At 39.1% G+C, this 16790-nt stretch overlaps 1 protein-coding gene across 8 annotated transcripts in view; it reads right to left on the bottom strand.

Moving 5' to 3' along the window:
• The window catches only part of PAK1 (p21 (RAC1) activated kinase 1), a 155063-nt gene that overhangs the window by 48064 nt on the left and 90209 nt on the right, over positions 1 to 16790 (bottom strand). For all 8 annotated transcript variants that reach the window (XM_029209060.1, XM_029209061.1, XM_029209062.1 and 5 more), the window contains exons 3-5: positions 7280 to 7380; positions 6626 to 6773; positions 2355 to 2392 (exon numbers count right to left, since the gene is read on the bottom strand). In XM_029209060.1, the coding sequence (XP_029064893.1) occupies positions 2355 to 2392; positions 6626 to 6773; positions 7280 to 7380 (287 nt within the window). The remainder of the gene's footprint in view (positions 1 to 2354; positions 2393 to 6625; positions 6774 to 7279; positions 7381 to 16790) is intronic.

The raw sequence follows: 16790 nt of genomic DNA, 5'->3' as shown, positions 1-16790 counted from the left end.
AGGATAGGGAGCAAGTCACATAATCTCTCTGAGTCCCAATTTCTTAACTTGTGTCATGGAGGTTATAATCTCATCCAATTATTTCCCAAATCAATTGGAAAGATCTGTGTGAAACCAATATGGAAAACAATGCAATACTACCACAGTACAAACCAATACTACCACAGTCACATATCCCCCATGTGAAACTAGTAAGAAAATAAAGAGGACTGAGCCACAGGGAAAAGTCTGAGTTGGGGAGAAAAATGTCCTTTACAGCCTGGTAAACCAGTACACGTTTTTACCAAGCAGGTGTCATCCTCTCTGCCATATGGCATGAGCCCCAGGGCCCCTCCTCCTCACTAAGGAACAACAGAGCTAAGGCTTTACTGCAGTCTCCTTTATAAGACCTCTCTGACATCATCTTTCTCAGTTCCCTGCCACAGTGAAAAAAATCCAGGACAGGGACTCAGACGACCCTAGTTCTAATCTGGTTGTGCCACAATAGCAATTATGAGCCTTCAGGAAAGTCTGTTTTCCTACCTGTGAAGTGGGGATGCTAATCTCTTCACTAAGTAATTGTGAGGACTAATTATGCTAACATACATAAAGTTACTAGCACACTGCCTGGCACATATTAGCTACACGATAAATAATAGCTGTTACTCCTCCTATAAAGGCATAAAGACATTTGTGCCACAAGGCACAGCTCAGCTTTGGTTAAGGTCCCTTCTTCCATAATTTGCAGTTCAATAATGGGGAGAAACTCCCAAGGATCTTAACATTAGCAAATTCTTCCCCACCTTTTAATTGTATCTATTCCATTTGATGAAAGAATGAATCAGGGGAAAGCGATGCAGACTGGGAATCAGATATCTACTGCCATTAACCATTCTCAATTTCAGTTTTATCATCGATTATACAAGGATAATAACCCACCTCATTAAACTCCTATGAAGATTAAAAGAGGTAGTGAATAAGAAAGGACTCAGTATGCTACAAGGCAATGGACATATGAACATTTTTTATCATTGATTACAGTATAAATGACTCAGAATAAACCAATCCCCATTGCTGGAAGCATGGTTCAAAGTATTTGGATGGTGACTCAGTATTGTGTTAGAATGTATGACTTCCCCACTTAAAATTCTTCAATAGCTTCTCATTACCTTTAAGATAAAGTTAAAATTCCTACATGATCTGACCTGCCTCCCCTCCCCTCCCCACCAGCCACCTCTAGTCCCTTCACACTTCACATTCCAATCATAACAAACCACTTGCAGTTCTCTGTACAAGCCTACCTCATGAACCTCCTTGTCTTGGCACATGCTAATTATTCTCTGTCGGGAATACGCTTGTCTCTTCATAATTCTTCCCCAAGATAACTAATTCAGCTCAGACCGCACCATCAAGAAGCTTTCTTTATACACCCAACCTTTTATTCAGTAAATTGTTACTTGCCAGATGCCAGGGATCCAGTAATTGACAAGTCAAACATAGCTCCTGGCCTCATGAAGTTTTAGCATGCTGCACTGTAACTGTTTGTGCCTTCATGTCACTTACAGGATTGGGAGATTCTTAGGAGTTGGGATAATGTCTGATTCATCCCTATATTGCCACTTCTCCACACAGGACCTGGCATAGAATAGGGGCTTTGCAAATGTTTAGTAAATCAATATGAAATAACCAACTTTGCACAAGAGACAACACTGGATATAAAGAATAGCAGTATTCTAGTATATAAGTCACAGCTTAATAGCCATTAAGACCCTTTCGGATACATCAGCATCTCATCTTATAATCTGCCTTGGAAAACAGAATTTGTAAGTTATGAAGGGCAGAGGGACCTTTGAGGTCACCAGTGACTCCTATCACATTCCTTCAAGTGATAGGGCATTCACTACAACTTCAGAGGACAGAATGAATGACCTTAAATTAATAGGATCTGCTCCCTTCAACAATTAGCCCTAATCCTGGTTTTGTAGACCCAACCAACCCAAAAGAAAGAATTCTCCTCTAAATGCAGCTATTTGAAAACATCTCTAAGTAAAGTGTATCATTCTCATTTATTGATGAAAAAACTGAAGCTCAGAAAGGCAAACTGGCTTTCCTAAGGGTCAAAGTGAAAACTGAAAATTGAGCCTAGCAGCCAGTTCTTCTGGTTCCAGGGTTAGGATTTCTAGAGCATTCATAAATTAAAGCTGGAAGGGATGCTTATTGTTTATTAAGTCCAATTCCTTTACTCTGAGGCCCAGGGTGGGAAAGTGACTAAGATGATGAGTACCCCCCAGCCCAGGCTCTGCATCTACCACACTTGACTTGATCCCTAAAAAATCGTACCTGCCCATATCAGAATAGAGGAAATAAAGGCTTACCAAAGTGTTAGAAGAATTATAATCCTCAGCTGATTTATCTGCAAAAGGAAAAAGACAAGGGACTCAGTCAGTAAACAATTACAGTTAATCCTTTCTTGAGACCTAAGGAAGCCTATTCACTAAAGCACTTGCCAAGCTCAGAATAATAACAGTGTTACTGGTACTACAGGCCCAACACCATTTTAAACACATTATACACATTATGTCCTCTAATCCTCACTACAGCTCTCAGTACTATTAGTATGTCCACTTTCACAGATTTGGAAACTGATGTTCAGAGAAGAGAAGTAATTTGTCCACAAATTACTTAACACAAAGGTTATTAGGAGTCAAGATTTGAATCCTGGTCTAATTCTAAATACTAGGTTAGAACTATATCCACATCATCAGGCCTCAATGATCAAGGAAATTTCCTGCATTCTAAGAGAAAGGGAAAGAACTCCTGGCTGGCATCACCCTGAGCCATCTATAACAAATCATGACCAGCATGTGGCTTTAGCTTTTAGAAAGGGTCCTCCTATATCCATGTCTATTCCCCACAAGGAGAGAAAGACTAAGCCTTAGGAAAAGAGATGCATTAGTCATCTCAAGTATAATTAAAGGCAGGGTCTTATTTCTAAGAATAGGTCCAAGCTCCTTCAATCAGATAATCACCATATTTTATTAATTCCGAGACATGTATTTTTTCACATTAACATCTCAGAAAGAGATGTGTCCTACAATCAAAAGTATTTCATGATTTAATTGGCAGCTTCTTTTTCTTTAGGGGCATGTAAAATAACAATGCACCTTACAATCAATGATATCTTAGACTTGATAAACTACGAAACAGACCCAATGGAAATCTTAGCAAGAAAATAAGTTTAAAGACCAAGTATTGTTTGAATTTATTCTTTAATTCCTAAAAGTCCAAGAAGAAATTGATTTCACCAGTTCACCACCAATGGGAATTAAGGAGAAGAAATATTATATCAAATCCTACATCTTCCTCACCAAGAAACAAGCCCAGAGAATGTCCAAGATCTCAATTCCATCATACATGAAAGTATCAGGTATAGCTTCTTTGGTCCTATGACAAATTATGAACCCATAAACTGTGACAATATGTTCTTAAAACAAACCCTGAATAGCCAGCTGTACTCTGGATAAATCAATTCAGGATATAGCTTAAACATAATTCACTTGTTTTTCTTGTCCAAAAGCACATTCTATACCAAGTGCAATACTATGCCTTCCTTGCACCACCCCTAACCTTATGTACTGCTAGTATTTTTGAGGACTGGGTATTCTGGTAATAAATATATCTCCACCATATAAAAAATAAGTACGTTTGCTCCTTTTAAATGTGATGTACAATTTCTGTATATAAAAATAAAATTCCATAGCACAGAATGACAGAGCAGAAAGTACTTGCAATCCCTTCATTTTACAAATAAATAAACTAGGGTTCAGAGGAAAAGAAACTGGTTCAAGGTTACATAAATCAGTCGCAAAGTAGGGCTAAAACCCAGAACCTGGCATTGTCAATCTAGTCTAGGCTTTGCTTATCACATTAGCTACTAGTTGGTACAGAAGATAAAGTGATGAAAAGACAGGAAACTTAACAAAAAATTGGCACGGAGGATTGTGCTTGGGCTTTTAGACAGCGAAGGATTTAAAGGCCCAAGTTGAAAACACACTTCCAACACTGGTATATCACTCAACTGATATGTTGAGGTTCTGTGAATAAGTCACTTAATTTCCCTGAGCCTAATTAATTTCCCTGAGTCTGCAAAATGGGGATAATGCCCTTGCGTTTCCAATCTCCCAAGGCCGTCATGAGAATCAAATGAGATGGTTTATGTGCAAGCATATACAAATTGAAGTAGTGTTATCATAATTAATAGCATGAGAAGAAAGGAAATAGGAAAATGAGAGATAGGACATTAAAAATAACTGTGCTAGGGCTTCCCTGGTGGCGCAGTGGTTGAGAGTCCGCCTGCCGATGCAGGGGACGCGGGTTCGTGCCCCGGTCCAGGAGGATCCCACATGCCGCAGAGCGGCTGGGCCCGTGCGTCATGGCCACTGACTGAGCCTGCGCGTCCGGAGCCTGTGAGGCGCAAAAGGAGAGGCCACAACAGTGAGAGGCCCGCGTACCGCAAAAAAAAAAAAAAAGGGGGGCCTTCCCTGGTGGCGCAGTGGTTGAGAGCCCGCCTGCCAATGCAGGGGACACGGGTCCGTGCCCCGGTCCAGGAAGATCCCACATGCCGCGGAGCGGCTGGGCCCGTGAGCCATGGCCACTGAGCCTGTGCGTCCGGAGCCTGTGCTCCGCAACGGGAGAGGCCGCAACAGTGAGAGGCCCGCGTACCGCAAAAAAATACAAAATAAAAAAATAACTGTGCCATAAACAACAAGGTCCTGCGTATAATACAGATAACTATAATCAGTATCCTGTGAAAAACCATAATGGAAAAGAATATTTTAAAAAAGAATGTATTTATAACGGAATCACTTTGCTGTACAGCAGTAATTAACACAACATTGTAAATCAACTATACTTCAATTTAAAAAAAATTTTTTTTTAAAGTGCCAAATATACAGTTTTGCTTGGAGTTGCCTTGGTCTTCAACTTACAGAAAACAAAAAATCCCTCACGTGTGTATGCATGTGCACACACACACACATTTGCACAAATTTATACACACAGAAGTAGCTGTATGGACACATATCTATACATTCTATACATATACACTCAATGTTATTCATTTATGCATGCATGGAGGAACATATACACAATTACCTGAATGTGTATATCTATACCCATATTCACTCATAAATACTTAAGTGGACTTTAATTCCAAACATATGCAAACCCACATAGCTATGCTTCCATATACATAAATAGTATTTGTACACATCTACACACATACACATAAAAACAGATTCTTCGAAAGACTTTGCTGCTGAGGCTTTCAAAGCCAGCTTCTAATCTGAAGTCTCCACAACAAACTCTTGAAAACACAAGCCGTAACCTAGAAAACTTTCCTACCCATCAACCCTCAACCCCAATACTGCCTTGGAATGACCCAGTCCCTCAATGGAAGAAGTGATACAGACCCAGCGGGGCCAGATATCAGGAAGGAAACATGCTAGGATCATGCATGACCCTCTCCAGGGCACCGCTATGCAGCATGAGCAAAGCTGCAGTCTGTCGTCCTCACCATCTGTGCCTACTGCTGCAAGCCAGATACTTGCTGGGGAAAGCATCCTTCAAAATTAGCTAGCTCATCCCGGCTCTCACCTTCCCCAACAATACTGCCCTTTGAATGAGACAGCATGAACACCAGAAAAAGCACTGGACTCAGAGTTGAGACCAGTGGTTAAGAGATCACTAATTTAGCCACATTAGAAAGGCATTTTGGGCTCTAATGTTTGCAAAACAAGGGGAAACTGGAAGTGGTATATACTAAAGATACTTCTTGCCCTAACATTCTAAGATGCTATATACAAGGCAAGTTTCCAGAAATGTAGGCCTTCCTATGACTTGCCTAAGAAAAGAAAAATCTCTCTGCTATGGAAGGAGGTGCTCCAAATAGAGTTACTAGAAGCAAGTGGTAAACTGAAAAGGTACTGGTCAAGGAATTAGGAGACCTGGATTCTAATCCCAATTTTGCAATTAAAAACATTCTGAAAAACATAGTCCCTTATATATAGAGAGAGAGAAAGAGTACACCTAAAGAACATTTATTATTACTGGCCTATTTTTCATTTGATAAAAATCAGTTTCTTGAGGAAGAAATTGCGTTTGCCTACTTAAAAGATACACATTAAATGTCATCACATAATTCATTAATATTGAAAACAAAGTTTATAATGATGGCTACATTTTCATGGTGCCATTTTGCAACCTATAAAGAACTTTCGTATCAATGAGCTCATTTATCCTCATTACAACCTCTTGAGATAGGAATTATTATTCTCATTTTGAAGCTCAAAGAAATGAACTGACTACTAGAACATAGTGAGTATCAGAATCTAGATCTTCTAGCACAAAGTCTATGTTCTTAACACGTAATATCACAGTACTTTTTCAAAACATGCAGTTTCAGAGTAAAGACTCAAGTTTGATGCAAAAACCCATCATCTTGGCTCTCAAATTCCAAAATTCCATCTTAGTGAACGTGCCATCTCCACTCTTTTGAAAAACGTTCTTCCTCCACCCCACACCAATAGGCATCTACTAAGATGAAAACCTCTTTTTTCCTAGACTGCCCTGGACACAATCCCCATACCTGTAAAGCTCATGTACTTCTGGCTGTTGGAGGTCTTCTTCGAGTTATAAAATTCTAATACATCCAGGACAGCCTGCGGGTTTTTCTTCTGCTCCGACTTGGTGATATTTGATGTCTGAAGCAAGCGGGCCCACTGCTCTGGCATCCCCTATAAAAGAGACATGCAAGGCTGTCAGCAAGGCATAATCACAGGGGACCCTGAATGAAATTCAGAACTAACTCTGATAACTGATGGCAGCTAAAGATGGGTTTAGTCATTCCTTTCTCTCTCTGCCCTCAGAGTTCCACACTGGTCTCTCTTATAACACATCTCTTACTATATCTGTCATTTCTTGTGGTATTTGCCCCTTCACCAGGCTATTCCTCCTTTACGGCAGCAATCATGTCTGATTTGTCTCTGGATCATCAGTGCCCAGCACAGAGCCTGATGCCAAGGGGCCACTTAACCGAGGTCTATTTAAGGAATAGAGATTCAAAGGCTTCTCTAGTACAATTCTGGAGGGGAGGAACGTGTCCCTCTCATTACTATAAGAAGATAGTAATGAGGGTCTCGGGCAAAGATAGAGGCATCAGGAAGTCTGGAAAGGATTAAATCTAACAGTGCATAGCCAGAACTCTGAAAGACCAAATGTCTTTCTGTGGCCCAGGACTTACTGTAAACTCGCCTGTGACAGCATCAAAACCAACGTGAATCGTGTGCTCAAAATCTGAAGGAAGAGAAATCTCTGGCCGTTCCTTCTCCTTCTTTTTATTTGCTGTAAGAGAAACAGGAAAAAGGAGATAAAAACATTACTACATTTTTAGGCTTATTTAGCTCTTTGTTGAGCTCTAAGCTCCTTTAGAGGCCAAGGACTGATACAAATGAGTCAGTTGACCCAGAGCAAGTCACTTCCTTTTTTCTGAACCCTGGTTTCCCCATCTGCAAAATGAGAAGACTCAAGTAGATGGTCTCTAAAGAGCCTTCCAACCCAGACATCCTACATCCTATGAGCTTATATAACCTGCTTCTGCTTGTTTGATCCTTGATTATGGACCACTTTAAGGTTCTCTACATTACAGAATTTTAGATTTGGAAATTGTTTTAATTAAATGAATAGCTAATATTTTATCATGTGCAATGATTCAAGTTCCTTCTTTTTTCTATTATAGTTGATTTACAATATTATATTAGTTTCAGGTGAACAACACTGTAATTCAATATTTGTATACATTATACTCCATTTAAAGTTGTTATAAAATATTGGCTATATGCCCTGTGCTGTAAAGTATATCCTTGTATCTTATGAATTAATTCAAGTTCTTTATTAATATTCACTGTAGCCTCACAACAACCCTGTAGTTAGGTACTGTCATCCTTATTCTGCAGATAAAGAAACTGAAGCACAGAGACTAAGTTATTTGCCCAAGATCAACTGGATAGTAACTGGCAGCAGTCAGACCCAAATCCAGGCCGTCTGGCCCAGGCCCTGAGCACTAAACCACTCTACTATGCTGCTTCCCTAGGCTACAAACTTAAAGAATCACTAAGTCTGAATATTTGTAATCATCAAGGGTGTTGCATACAGTAGGTGTTCACTAAGGTTCTGCTGGTCTGGCATAAAAAGCTTCAATATTTAAAGAGTTGTCGTGCCCTTGTCGTACCCTCGTATTCCGCCAAGATTCATATGTTCTTAACTCCCAGTACCTCAGAATGTGACTTTATTTGGAAACAGAGCCATTGCAGATATAATTATTTAAAATATGATTAGGTCAAATTGGAGTAGGGTCAGCCCCCTAATCCAGTCAATGTCCTTATAAAAAGGGGATATTTGAAGACAAACGTACACAAGGAGAACACCTTATGAAGATAAAGACAGAGATCAGAGCAATGCTTCTTCAAGCCCAACAAATCACCAGAAGCTAGGAGAGAGGAATGGAACAGATTTTTCCTCACAGGTATCAGAAGGAACCAACCCTACAAACACCTTGATCTTGGACTTCTAACCTCCAAAACTGAAACAATAAATTTCTGTTATTTAAGACCCCTAGTTTGTGGTAATTTGTTGCAGCAGCTCTAGCAAACTAATATAATCCTTTTCCAACTCAAAAGACTTTCTGGCCTTGGTATTAGCTAGACCTAGTCCACTGGAGCCTCAAAACAACGGTGTGACAAGCAGGGTAGTGATTTTGGTGCCCATATGACAGAAGAAGCCAGAGGTTCCAAGAAGTTAAGTAGCCTGCCCAATGTTACAGAGCAAGTTAGAAGCAGATCTGGGGCCAGGACTGAGGTCTTCGGCCTCCCAACCCCAAGGCCTTTGCACTACTATATATAAAATAGATAACTAATAAGGACCTACTGCACAGCACAGGGAACTCTACTCAATACTCTGTAATGGCATATATTACATTATATAATAGTAATATATATTATTACTATGCTTTTAGAAAAGAACCTAAAAAAGAATGGATATATGTGTATGTATACCAGATTCACTTTGCTGTACACCTGAAACTAACAAAACATTGTAAGTCAACTATACCCCAATAAAAATTTTAAAAATAAAAGCTATAATTTCATACACAAGAAAACCCTCAACAATAAGAAAACGCAATTAATGAAATACGCAAAAGACCTGAAGAGACACATCACCAAAGAAGATATAGATAGAAAAGATACTCAATATTGTATTTCATTAGGGAACTGCAATTAAAACAACAATGAAAAACCACTACACACCTATTAGAATGGCCAAAATCCAAAACTGATAACACCAAATACTAACAAGAATATGGGGCAACAAGAATTTTCATTCATTAGTAGTGGGAATGCAAAATGGTACAGTCACTAAGACACGTTGGCAGTTTCTCACAAAATTAAACATGCTCTTACCATACAATCCAGCATTCGTGCTCCTTTGTTATTTACCCAAAGGAGCTGATAACTTGTTCACACAGAAACTTTCACGTGGATGTTTGCAGCAGCTCTATTCATAATTACCAAAACTTGGAAGCAACCAAGGTGTCCTTCCATAGGTGAATGGATAAGTAAACTGTGATACATCCAGAAAATGGAATATTATTCAGCACTAAGAAGAAATGAGCTATCAAGCCATGAAAAGATAATGAGGAACCTTAAATACATATTACTAGGTGAAAGAAACCAGTCTGAAAAGACTATATACCATATGCTTCCAACTATCTGACATTCTGGCAAAGGTAAAACTATGGAGACAGTATTAACGGTCACTGGTTGCCACAGATTTGAGGGGAAGGAGGGGTGAATTACCAGAGCACAGAGGAATTTTAGGGTGGTGAAACTATTCTATATGATACTATAATGGTGGATATTTGTCTTTATATACATACACTTGTTCAACTCATAGACGTAAAACACCAAGAGTGAACTCTAACGTAAAATACAGACTTAAGGTGAATATGATGTGTTGATGTAGGTTCACATATTGTAATGTACCACCCCAGTATAGGATATTGGTAGTGAGGTAAGTTGTACATATGTGTGGGCAGGAGGTTTATAGGAAATCTCTGTACTTTCCACTCAATATTGCTGTGAATGTAAAACTGCTCTAAAAAATAAACTCTTGTTTTTAAAGACTTTCAGAACTCTGCTCTACAGACTTACATCTTCTTTATCTCCCACTACAGGCATACCTCGTTTTACTGTGCTTGGAGTTACTGCACTTCACAGATATTATACCTTTTACAAATTGACGATTTGTGGCAACCTCGCATTGTCAGATGATGGTTAGCATATTTTAGCAATAAAGTTTTTTTTTTTTTTGCAGTACGTGGACCTCTCACTGTTGTGGCCTCTCCCGTTGCGGAGCAAGGCTCCGGACGCGCAGGCTCAGTGGCCATGGCTCACGGGCCCAGCCGCTCCACGGCCTGTAGGATCTTCCCCGACCGGGTCACGAACCCATGTCCCCTGCGTCGGCAGGCAGACTCTCAACCACTGCGCCACCAGGGAAGCCCGCGATAAAATATTGTTTAATTAAGGTATGTACATTGTTTATTTAAACATAAATGTACACTTAATAGACTACAGTATAGTGTAAACATAAGTTTTATATGCATTTGGAAACCAAAAAAATTCATGTGACTCTTTTTATTGTGATGCTCACTTTATTGTGGTAGTGAGCATCACAATAAAACTGGAACTAAACCCACAGTATCTCCAAGGCATGCCTGTACTTATGTTTCACACATTCTACACCACTGAACCAGTGATGGTTCACCAAACATAATGGGCTCTCCCACACCTCTTCCTATTGTCTCAAGTTACTCCCTTTGCCTGTGAATCCTGCCTTTCCCTTTCCCTTCCCTTGCCACCTCACCATACAAACCCTTTTATTTATCCTTGTCAGGTCTCAGCTTAAAGGTCATCTCTTCTGTGAAGTCTTCCCTGATCTCTAGGTTGGGGAGTTCTTCACCCTCCCCTCTGTTCCCACAGCACCATTATAGTAATTGCCTATTTTAAGGGTCTATTTTTCCAACCAGACTGAATTCTAAGTTCAGGGGCCATGTCTAATTTATCACGAATCCCCAACAGCTAGCAAAAGCCAGGCATAAAATAGGTGCTCAGACACTGAGTGAAGAAAGGAACAAACAATCAGACACCTAACTCAACTTGACAAGGAGTCTAAGGAATCTGCCTAAGACATGCAAATTCTCTCCAGGGCAGGAATAAATGTTCCATTTTTATCAGCTCTGACATGATTTTCACAATCCCGTTTTAAAATCCTGCTCTGTGGTAGCTCAGCACACTGGCCAAAAGATATTCTGAGGTCCTAATGCCTCCACAGACCCAATATAACCCTGATGAAAAGCAGCAAAATGCAGGGGGCAGCGGTCGGGGTGGGGGGGGGAGGACACACAAGAAGGTCTAGAATCCAGGCCAGTTTTGCCTCTACCACACCATACAGTCCAGGTGCTCAGCTTTCTCATCTGAACAATGGGGAGAATGAACTAAATGATCTTAAGTGCCCTTTCAGCTCCTACACTCCAAATGTCTTTGAAAACAGAAAGATCAGCACTCTCAAAGCCCTGTATCTACATTTCTTCCTGACACAGCATCCCACAGTTTTAATAGGTACTTCATATACATCATCTCATATAATCACCACAATCCTGAGAGTCAACTTTACCTGGAGATTAGGAAATTGAAGCATGGACCTGCCTACAGTTCTTGAAGTAATTCAAATTCAAAAAGTGTGGCATCAAGAGCCAAGGCCCTTTACATTCTACTACTTTACCTCCCCTAAAGAATTTCAAGTTGAATCAAGAAAACATACTTTGTTATAATGGGAAGAAATGACATTAAATAAGAACTTACCATGTATAAGATACTATAACCATAAAATATTTTCCTTAATTCTTATAATCCTATGGGATACATTATTACTACTGTCATTTTACAGATGAGGAAACTAAAAAGCAGTTAAATAATTTGCTCAAGTTCATACAGCTAGTAAGAGCTGGGATTTGAACCCAGGTCTGATTCCAAAGGTTCTTTCCTTAGTATCTTAGTGAGAACCATTTGCCTACATGCCAATTGCTAGGGTTTAAGCTATTTTTACACTTGGCAATTTCCCTTCCAGAAGCAGCTGCTTTGAGAAAGGGAACGGTTTATTACGGTTCATAAATGGTTCATTTATGACATAAGTCCATCTGTCTTACTCATAGCTAGAATGCATGAGACATGTCGCAGGGCTTTGGAATTGCTTTCTGTTCCTAAATTTCCTCTGATCTAGTCAATTAAAAGATTGTAGAGAAGAACACTTATGTTATTTTTATGCTTTACTTGTATTATTTTTATGTTTTACTTAGATTTTTGTTTTATAGTTATATATCTTATATTTTATATATTATTTCTATGATATGCTATGAATATGCCATATAATATACCATCACAGGCACGGAATGTCAAATACAAAACAAACTTCGGTAATGGAAACACAGAAAGACAGTGGCTCAGAGGATGAATAGCCTATAGAAAAGAGCCCCAGGAAAGTGAAATCACTTAACACATGAACATATAAAGAGTATCTGACATTTGTAGTTTTAAGAGGCTTACCTTTTTGGCCTCAGTTTCAAATAGAGTATTTGTTCCAGAGGTCCAGGCCCACGTCCAGAGCTTAGAATCCTGCTTCTGACATTACAGAGAACTCTTAAGAACTCCTTAGGAAACCTCTCCTTGGGTCTGTTTAGCCTCAGTGCACAAATTCTTTAATCTGGCTTAATAGCCCTATCTAAACCAACAGGAAATACAGGCTATATGTAGGAAGAGAAAGGTATTTTACCCCAGGATCATTCTTTAATTCTATCTTGGAGGAATCCCATTAAGAGTTGTTCTTTTGTAAATCTCATAACAACTCTTAAGTGTTAATCACAGATTCCAAAAGAAAACCATGACTGCAAGCAATAATAGCCACAAAATTACTTCCAACTCTTAATAAAGCTGTAGTTTACATAACCTTTTTCACACCTTTAGCCTTATAATCCACTCAGCAACTCTCTGAGACAAATATTATTATGTACCCATACTACGGGTAAGATAAGTGAGGTGAAGGAAGGTAGAGCAACTTACCAAAGGTCCCAAAATTAGGGATGGTCAATGGTGATAACCTCCAGTGCTTGAACTCCAATATAGCTGCTTCTACATGCACTATGCCTTCTGCAGACTAAGTGAATATGAATGGAGGTCATTAAATGCAAATTTGTTTTAAAATAAGTTAAAAGAACTAACCAAATCAGTTCTACTAAAGGCATTAGTCTGAACATCTCTAGGATGGGAGCCTTCAAACAGTACATGGTGTCTGAGGACTTAGAAGAATTAAAGAGCACAGTCCAGAAGTCAAGAGACAATTGTTCAAATGCAGACTCCATGCACCGCAACCATGTAGCATATGACCTTGGGCAAGTCCTTGACTCTCTGAGCACAAGAGTATCAGTGGAAAGGTCCCTGGAATCATAGAAAAAAGCTATAATCACAGATCAGCCACTCCTAACCAGATGACCTTGGGCAAGTTACTCAAACTGAACTACCTCAGTTTACTGTCTACAAAGTGAAATATTTATCTCCCTGAAAAATTGGCACATTTCACAAACATCAAAGTTCCTAATATAATATGTAGTAACTAACAGGCATTCAATAAATAGTAGCTCGGTTACAGCTGTTACTTTTTATGGTTATTACTACTGTGTTAGTACTATTTGTTATTACTATTTTTATTACTATTGTTCTTATTATTTTAAGGATTAACGAAGATAAAGAAAATGTACGTGCTGTGTAGAAGCTAGAGAGATTTACAAACATGAGTTATCATTAATAAAAGAAAGTGTCAGAGTAAGATTTCCCAACCCACTCATTAAGACAGTTTAGAAACTGTGGCTAAGGAAAAAGAAGAACGAATCATCTGATTTCATGAAACTAGAGATCACAGACTTGAGGAAATAAAGTGAAAAAAGAAGCCTGCAAAACCATCCATCCTAATATTAACCCTATCTTTGGCCAAGTCCATTTGGCTTTCTGGTAACATGGGAAATGAGGCTGACATTACAAAATCCCAGGTTGCAGTACAGCCATCCAAGTTTCAGCACAAATCATTGACCTTATTTTTTTTTTTTTTAAGATTTATTTTTAAGAAGCCCTTCTCATTGGTTCAGATGACCTAATCTAAGCTCAAGGCAGTAAAACACTCCAAACTTGGAGAGATAAACACTGACGTAGTCCAGTTTTAAAATTAACTTTGCTAAACTCTTCCCAAGCTTGGAGAATTCCACTTCGGTTGTGAAAATGCAGCCAGGAAAAGATTCCAAACTAAATGCTACAGGACTTCTTAGAATAAACCAAAGGCTCCAGATCCTAACCACAGGAACCAGGCTTTCCCACATGGAATTCTGCAACTCAGCGCCACCTATCACAGGCCCTCAATTACAGCTTCTTCCAATCATTTATGCATCCCCCCAGGCACACACTGAAGCCACGCTGGAGGTCAGCATTAGGTAATGCCCATAGACATTCTACCCATTGCCAGCTCAAATCTCAACCACTAACACAGCCCACAGAGAGCTCTTCTTTCTCATCCCCCAAATCCCTTTAGACCCCAAAACTACCCCTCTGGAAATTCTGGCTCCAAAAGTCTGGGTAGGATCTGGGCAACTGTATTTCAGAAAAGCACCATGAGTGAGTCGGACGTGTAATCTGGGTTGGGAACAACTAACAGAGATAGTATGTTGTGATGTAATAGATACTTTAGGAAGACTTAGTTCCATACTCATCCCTGCCACTTTCCAACTGTAAGACGTTGATCAATTTACTTTTCTCTAAGCCTCAGCCTCCCCAACTGAAAATGAGTTGTTACAGATATCAGATCAAACAAGAAATGAGGTTTCCCTTAAAAGAAAAGAAAAAAAAACTTCATATTTGTATAGTGTTTTAGAGTTTAGAAAATGCTTTTACATCCACTACGTCAAATGACAAAAGCCTACTCATGATATGGGATGGATGGGAATTATAATCATTCCCCACTTTACAGTTAAGGATACAGGGATTAAAATAAATAGGTAAAAGGGCAAAAAAATCACAGAGTTAATAAATGTTAGAGGTAGGACTCAATCCAGACTAAGTCCAGTTCTAGCCCATTTCTCTGTATAGCTGGTATAAATTCTCAAATACTTCATGAAGGGCATACCACTTCAAAGACTGCCAACACTGCGGTGCATCCTTCTAGGACTAAGTTAAGCACGAAGCGGCAAGTCAACAAATCCTTATTGGTTGAATGATAAAATCAAAAAGCACAAAATCAAGCTGAATAAAGTTTCCAAACAAAAGGAAAAAAGTCATTTATTTCATTTTGATGTATGCATTAATTATAGCCATCTAAGGTCTTAAAGCAAAGGAGAGAAACCTATGTGCTCAGGGTATGTATAGGAAATACAAAACTAGGTGGTGAAAGAGAGGCCACTACATCGTTTCACAAGAACTTCTTAGAACTCTATGCTTTCTACATCTATGCTTTGAATTTATAGAGCTACAGCTTTGATCTTGAGCTATGAGACTTATTTTCAGACCAGACTTGGCCTAGGGTTACTCAGCGAGGATTTCCAGAAGAACCTCTGCATCTACAGCTTTATAGCTGAACAAAGTACTTCACAATGGCCTAGTTTTGTTTCACGTACATATACAATCTGATCCAACCTCATCTTTATATCTCATTTATGTAATTATAGCATTTCAAAACTATAAGAGGCTGTATATGTCTACTGGTTTGACTAATTTTTTTTAATTGTTTTTTATTGAATGAAAGATTCTTCAAATTCTAGAGTGCTTTACAATTTTCAAAGGTTTCACACACGATTTCTTTTTTTTTAAACTTTTTATTTTATATTGGAGTATAGCCAATTAACAGGGTTGTGATAGTTTCAGGTGCACAGCAAAGCAACTCAGCCATACATATACATGTATCCATTCTCACATGATTTCATATAACCCCATAATAACCCTCTTTTTCCCATACCCCTGTATTATCTTTTCCCCCTTCCCTCTCCCCACTGGTAACCACTAGTTTGTTCCCTATATCTGTGTGACTCTAATATTTTAGATGAAGGCACTGAAGTCCAAAGACAAGTAACTGACCCAAACCAGGCAGCCAAATTATGAGAGAACCAAGACTACAACACCCATATCCCAATCGCCATCTCCCCATTCAATACATAAGGTCATCCCTTCGGTTCCCAATGATGTCTAAACACTTCCATCAGCTGTTTTGTTTTTTTTTTTAACAGAGTATTATTGAGATATAATTCACATACTATACAATTCACCCATAGAGTCTAAAATTCAGTGACTCAATACATTCATGGAGCTGGGGAATCATCTCCACAATCAACTTTAGAACATTTTCATTACCCCAAAAAGAAACCCCATACCTCTTAGCCACCGTCCCCTAAATCCCATTCACATCCCCCTACAACCCTAGGCAACCACTCTTCACTTTTTGTCTATGAATTTGCCTGGATAATATGAATTTGCCTGGAAAATTCACATAAGCAGAATCATACAGTATGTGATCCTTTGTGACTGGCTTCTTTCACTAATAATAATGTTTTCAAGGTTCCCCCTTTTGTAGTATGGATCAGGACTTCATTTCTTTTTGTTACCAGCTAA

Source organism: Monodon monoceros, unplaced genomic scaffold, assembly GCF_005190385.1.
Source record: "Monodon monoceros isolate NGI ecotype Baffin Bay Population unplaced genomic scaffold, NGI_Narwhal_1 Super_Scaffold_7, whole genome shotgun sequence".
Classification (NCBI taxonomy): domain Eukaryota; kingdom Metazoa; phylum Chordata; class Mammalia; order Artiodactyla; family Monodontidae; genus Monodon; species Monodon monoceros.
Note: the sequence above shows the minus strand (reverse complement) of the source record. Positions and strands in the feature narration are given on the sequence as shown.